General features: G+C 51.5%; 1 protein-coding gene across 1 annotated transcript; it reads left to right on the forward strand.

Moving 5' to 3' along the window:
- Positions 1-1,533: 1,533 nt before the first annotated feature.
- ACADS (acyl-CoA dehydrogenase, C-2 to C-3 short chain) lies at positions 1,534-5,385 on the forward strand (the record flags this gene model as incomplete). The annotated part of the gene is made up of 8 exons (XM_009080449.1): positions 1,534-1,714; positions 1,879-1,990; positions 2,351-2,502; positions 2,773-2,943; positions 3,765-3,902; positions 4,175-4,270; positions 4,584-4,652; positions 5,233-5,385. Coding segments are annotated over 8 exons (1,072 nt in total), but the record flags the coding sequence as incomplete, so codon positions are not given.
- Positions 5,386-6,116: the final 731 nt, after the last annotated feature.

A 6,116-nucleotide genomic window follows, 5' to 3' on the forward strand; every position in this document is an offset into this window, starting at 1 on the left:
GCGCGGGGCGGCCGGAGCCACGCTCTGCTGTGGGGCAGCAGCGCCCGCGCTGGGGCAGAACGTGCATCCAGCTCTGGCTCCGCAGGGAACTGAAGTTTAGACCGACTTAGGGGAGAGTTCTCAGTGCGGAGGTTGTAATGCCCACAGGGCATTTGGAGCTCTTCACCTTTGCTTAGGTTTCTCTGCATTTGGCTTTAGTAACTGAACCTTCAGTTCTCTGACAGAGTTACCTGTAGACTGTAATGCAACTGATTTATAGAATCAATTAAGCACTTTTACAGCCTTTGCATTGCCATAGAAATGGTTCACAGTGAGGAAGTGTAGATGACCTGAGTGCACCTCAGATGGTGAAAAGAAGTGATTAGGAGGTGCATGTTGGTCACCCTCTGGGGCTGTGAACAGATTGAGATTCCAGCCAAACCTGTGGTTTCTCTGATGGAAAGACACATCAGTATATGCTGTGCATGTTGAGCAATGAAATACAAACCTTTACAAAAACAGATCCTGTTATGTTAGCCAAGAGGCTCCAAGCAAGCACAGCTGGAGAGGCATGTGAGTGTCACACACCCTGTCTGTTAAGGAGTGAGGAAGGTAGCCAGGAAAGTCACACTCACCCTAAGGAAGAAAATAACTTTTCTCTTTACTGTTCTCACCTGAGAATTTTATGTTTTGAGTCTTTTCCCTTGAATGTGCAGGGGAAAATTCAAAAGGTAAACTGTTTATTAAGGCAACACATAGTAGGAGTTGCTGTCTTGTTCATGCACTGGATTTTATGTGCAGGACTGGTGTGCTGGGTGCCCATACAGGAGGGAAGTTATTTGTTTAAAAATTCCTTTTGGCTCCTCTTAAAGCAAGCAGAGGCTGGTAAGGTGCTTATTTCTGCACCACCAGAAGCATATTAAATACAAGAATAGAGAAAGCTTGTGTTTTTCTCTTGTATGCTGCAAAGTGTTAACAAGAGACTTAGATTTTGAAGAGTTTATGGTTGCAAAACCAGTTGAGGAACTTGGGGTAGAATAATCTGGAACATATCCAACAGTTAAATTCTCTAGGAAGCAAGACCTGACTTTAATGGTAATGAAAAAAATCACCTTGCAACCTGTTTTCTGGGTCATTCATTCTGTAAAATTCTTCCCTTGTGCAGTCCTAGGCTGAAGCTCAGCAGACTGAAAGGTAAAGTTCTGATGATTTTTATCAGATTTCCCATTCAGAGCTTCCTACTGAGAGGAGACATGCAAGGGGGGAGAGCTTTGGTGGGAGGCTGAGGATATGCTGGTGGGTTTCTGTCTCCTGATTGCACTGAAAAGACTCCCCCTGTCCTGGTACAGGAGAGAGCTCTTTAAATCAGCAAGGGCCTTGTCTTAGGCACACAGCTCCTGCTGGAGTCACGGGGACCTGGAAACTTAACATTTTGTACAGTGAGATTCCCATTTCACCAGGAGTTGTGTGCACCTTTCCCTCTGTGTGCAGCCCTCCCATCAGCTGTCTTCATCTCCATGTCTGTGTGTGTTTGCTGGGACACCGGTGGTGCAGAGGATCTTACCTGTCCATTCCCTGTGTGCAGGTGAAGAAGATGGGTGGCTTAGGGCTGCTGGCTATGGATGTGCCAGAGAAGTACAAAGGAGCAGGCCTGGACTACTTGGCCTATTCCATTGCTGTGGAGGAGATCAGCAGGGGCTGTGCGTCCACGGGCGTCATCGTCAGCGTCAATAACGTAGGTGTGAGGGACAGGGTGGGCCCAGGCTGGCATCAGGGGCCACTGGAGAAGTGGATCTGTTCCTGTGGTGGGTGCTGGTGTGTTGGAGAGCACTCAGGCATTAGGGAGCTACTGGATTGGTTGTACCTTCAAGAGGCACTAACTCAACACAATTCTTGCAGTCCCTGTATTTAGGGCCTATACTGAAGTTTGGCTCTGAAGAGCAGAAGCACAAGTGGATTGCTCCCTTCGCCACCGGAGAGAAAATCGGATGTTTTGCCCTCAGTGAACCAGGTGACGTGACTGTTGGCATCCCTGTTGCAAGGAACCTGCTGTAGCTTCTTTCCTTGGTCAGGTTTAGGGTGGATTTGAGGTCTTTGAAATGGTAGCAGTTTGTGGAAAGATGGTTTATCTGTGTAAGTGAAGGCTCAGTGCCCAAGGCATGATCTACCATCCCATGGCCCATGCTGAAAATGTCCATCTGTTCTGTGGGCGCAGAGTTCTGACACCTGGGCCTTTCCCCTTCCTGTGTGGGTCCTGTGGGGACAGTGGTGACACCACTGCAGTTCAGGAGGTGACAGGGGTAGGTAGGGGTGGGTTTGCCCCCCAGGCTGCCCCTGCTGACCCGAGGTCGGTTTGCTGGTGCCTGCCCAGGGAACGGCAGCGACGCGGGCGCAGCCTCCACCACAGCGCGGCTGGACGGGGACGAGTGGGTGCTCAACGGCACCAAGGCCTGGATCACCAACGCCTGGGACGCCTCGGCCTCCGTGGTGTTTGCCACCACGGAGAAATCCCTGAAGCACAAGGTGTGTGGGTTTGGCTCAGTCAAGGAAAGGGGCAGCAGTGAAGGAGTGGTGTGGGAGAACTTTGCAAAGGCTCTGGGGACTCAGTTTCTAGAGCCATGCAGGCATTGAGCAGAGGAGGGGCTGATGGGTGCTGGGTTTGTTCTGGCTCAGCTCTCTCCCCCTTATCCTGGTACCTGGACATGTAGCTTCTGTGAAGAACGTTTGGCAGAAGCCTCCTGACAGCAGGTAAGGGGGAAGTGGCACCATTCCTCAGTTTGGGTCTTGTTGCAGGGCATTAGTGCATTCCTGGTTCCCATGCCAACACCTGGGCTGTCACTGGGGAAGAAAGAGGACAAGCTGGGAATTAGAGCCTCTTCCACTGCCAACCTGATATTTGAGGACTGTCGGATCCCCAAGGCCAACCTCCTGGGGCAGCTGGGAATGGGCTTCAAAATTGCCATGGTAAGAGAGGGATTGGGGTGCAGCTGTGGGTGTGCACAGTCACAGCTGCCCAAGCTCATGGGTGTGTAAACCATTTCCAGAGTCACGATCCCTTCGGTGAGGACTGTTCCCAGGAGCTGTTCTGTGTCATGTTAAGCAGTAGACTCCTCTTGCCAACATGGGAGGAATCATTCACAGAGCTCAAAGAATTGTTAATTTACTACAGATCCTTGACAGCACTTTTATCGTGGCAGTTCTCAGCTGAAGTATTGCTGGTGCCACTGAGGTGCTCTGTCAGCAGGGGTGGTGTATTTTAACTGGTCTCCTTTCCCAACCCTCTGTTCCTCCAGTTTGTACCTGTAGATAAAGGGAAAACATGGCGTTTTTCATACATACTGTGGCAGAGGAAAGCTGTCCTGGAGGCCCAGAACAACCTCTGGATAGTGTGTGAAGATGGATGACAGCTGAGTTACGGCCTGTGTGTGAATTCTGAGGAGGAGCCAGGCATCTGGGAACAGCACATTCCCTGCACTGATGCACTGCCCCTTGGAAGTAGTTGTTCTCTCTTTCCAGCCCCTTGCAGAACAGATGCTTCTCATTGTGCTTATTTTTGCATACCCTCCCCCAGCTAGTAAGAAGGAATCCCTCTCGTTTCTGCTTCCCTTGTTGTACCTCAGCTTCTCTCTGCAGTGCTCAGTGCCTCTGTGTATTCCTGCATAACTGGGAATATTCTGAATCAAGGAGGTCTCTGATCAGAGGATTCTAAGGCTACAGCAGCTTCCCAGCAAGCTCAGAAATGCAAGTGTACTATTTTTGATGAACGTATTTTGTGTCTCTCTCAGCACACTCTGGATGGAGGAAGGATTGGTATCGCCTCACAGGCTCTTGGAATAGCACAGGCAGCTCTGGACTGTGCTGTGGATTATGCTGAGAAGAGAATGGCCTTTGGGGCACCCATCACCAAGCTCCAGGCAGTGCAGGTATGAGCTGGGCACAAGGGGCAGTCCCACACAGTGCTGGGGCTGGTGGAAAGTCCCTGTGGGCTCTTGGGCGTGGTGTCAGGCAGGCTGTGCACTTTGCACTGGCTGGGATAAACAGGGTAATCATTCATGTTTTCAAACACTGTTAAAACCGGTTGTTGGGACAGAAGTGCCCCTTTTCCAGCAGCACTGGCCCCAGGGGTGGGGAGAATTTGGCTGTGTCCTTGTGCAGGCAGAGGCCCTTGGCCCAAGGTCAGTGTTTGTGGTTGCAGTTCAAGCTGGCAGACATGGCTGTGGCCCTGGAGGGCGCGCGCCTGCTGACCTGGAGAGCTGCGATGCTGAAGGACAATGGGAAGCCCTTCACTAAGGTATTTCCAGCCCTGCATTTGTCCAGCAGGGACAGTGCAGGGCACAGGCTCAAGGCCAGGGAACAGCACTCGACACAGCATCGCTGCACTTGGTGCTGCTGGGCTGTAACCACCAGCAGAGCCTGCACTGCTGTCCACCCTTGGGCAGTACACTGAGCTCAGTACCTGAGGGCAGGGGTGGCTGCTCCCAGCTGGCACCAGCCTCAGGCCTGCCCTGCTGCACAGCTGGGCCATGAGCCTTCTACCTCCTCGTGTGAGTGAGGCGTTCCTTTTTGTGACAGCTGCACCCTCAGTGATGTTTTCCTTCCCCAAGGAAGCGGCGATGGCCAAACTGGCTGCGTCAGAAGCTGCAACAGCCATTGCTCATCAGGGAACTACTTCAGCTGACAACTGTGATACACAGCATCACTGAAAGGGAGTCTGTGTTGTTGCACAACACGAGTGCTTTGGAACAGTGGGATGGGATTTACTAATTTACTTTTTAAACAAACCAACCAACCCCTACGGCCAAAGCTTGTTAGCACAGCCACCCTTCCTGGGCTGGAGGGGGGAATTTCTGCTGGCCTGTAGCAGCTGTGTCATTAAAGTGGTCTGTGCTGCTGCTGTCCAGGGCAGTGGCAAAGCTTTGAGCAGGTCCAGCGATGCGGGATCAGACCCTCTGGTGTCTGTGCTCATTGTCCCCTCTCCTTAATAAATCAAGTGGCTTAGCTGAACATGGAACCCTAACAGATACCTCTGAATGAAGCAATTAATTCTCTGTCTGGGACATCATTATCACTCTTGCCCAGCTCAAACCCTGTTTATTCCTCTGACTGCAAATGACCTACAGGCATCCCCATGTGTCCTACCCTTCCAGTTACGCCTGCAGTGGGCTCAGCCCAGTCTAAGGTTGCTGTGTTTGTGTTCTGTAGAAAACAAATTCCTGGACTTGCTTCCTTCCTAACCTGCTGCCTTTGTTTCAGGCCATCCAGATCCTGGGTGGGATGGGCTACGTGACAGAGATGCCAGCGGAACGCCACTACCGGGACGCTCGGATCACCGAGATCTACGAGGGCACCAGTGAGATCCAGAGACTGGTCATAGCAGGGCAACTGTTGAAGGCCTACCGAGGCTGAGGAAGCCACCTGGAGCAACACACTGCCCAGAGTGCCTTGGAATGGTGCACAACAGTAATCGAGTTTGACCCTCTTGAATGAGGCTAATGATGGAGGTTTTCCTCACCAATGAGCAACTGACCCTCTAGTTAAAATGTGCTGATTCTTCTTTGGACAAAGTATGGAGTGTGGGGGCTGTACCTAGGTTTGTGTTTGACAATATGAGTGCAAGAGGGAGGAGGCAACCTGTGCTCGTAGGGCAGCATGGCGCCTTTCCTAACACAGAGCATTGGTTTGGTCATGGCAAAATAGCTTTACTGTTGAGTGAAATGAGCAGCTCTCCTTGTGCACTCTCCAGCCACTGTCTGGTTTGTAAAATTTGTCACCAGTGCTAGAGTTAGAGGTGCTGAGAGCCATGACCCCTCTGCCCCAATCCAGGCTGCAGGTCACACTGCTGATCAGACTTCAGGGATGCAGCTGTGTGTGAGCTCCTGACTGGACACAGACTGTGTAATCCTCACAGCAAGGCACTTCTCACTTTCAGAGAAAAGAAGATGGAGAGAAGCCAGACAGGAGGACACACAAGTACAGCCTACACACAGAGGGCTCTAAGTGCAGGCTGCAGTTGTCTGTGTAGATGTAAAATCAAAGGTCAGAAAGAATCTCCCAATCATGGCCAGCAGAGCCCAGCACCTGCCTGCTCACTCAGCTGCTCTGGGATGTAGGGTAGAAGCAAAGGACAGAAAAGCTGT

This window comes from Acanthisitta chloris, unplaced genomic scaffold (genome assembly GCF_000695815.1).
Source record: "Acanthisitta chloris isolate BGI_N310 unplaced genomic scaffold, ASM69581v1 scaffold35218, whole genome shotgun sequence".
In the NCBI taxonomy this organism is placed as follows: domain Eukaryota; kingdom Metazoa; phylum Chordata; class Aves; order Passeriformes; family Acanthisittidae; genus Acanthisitta; species Acanthisitta chloris.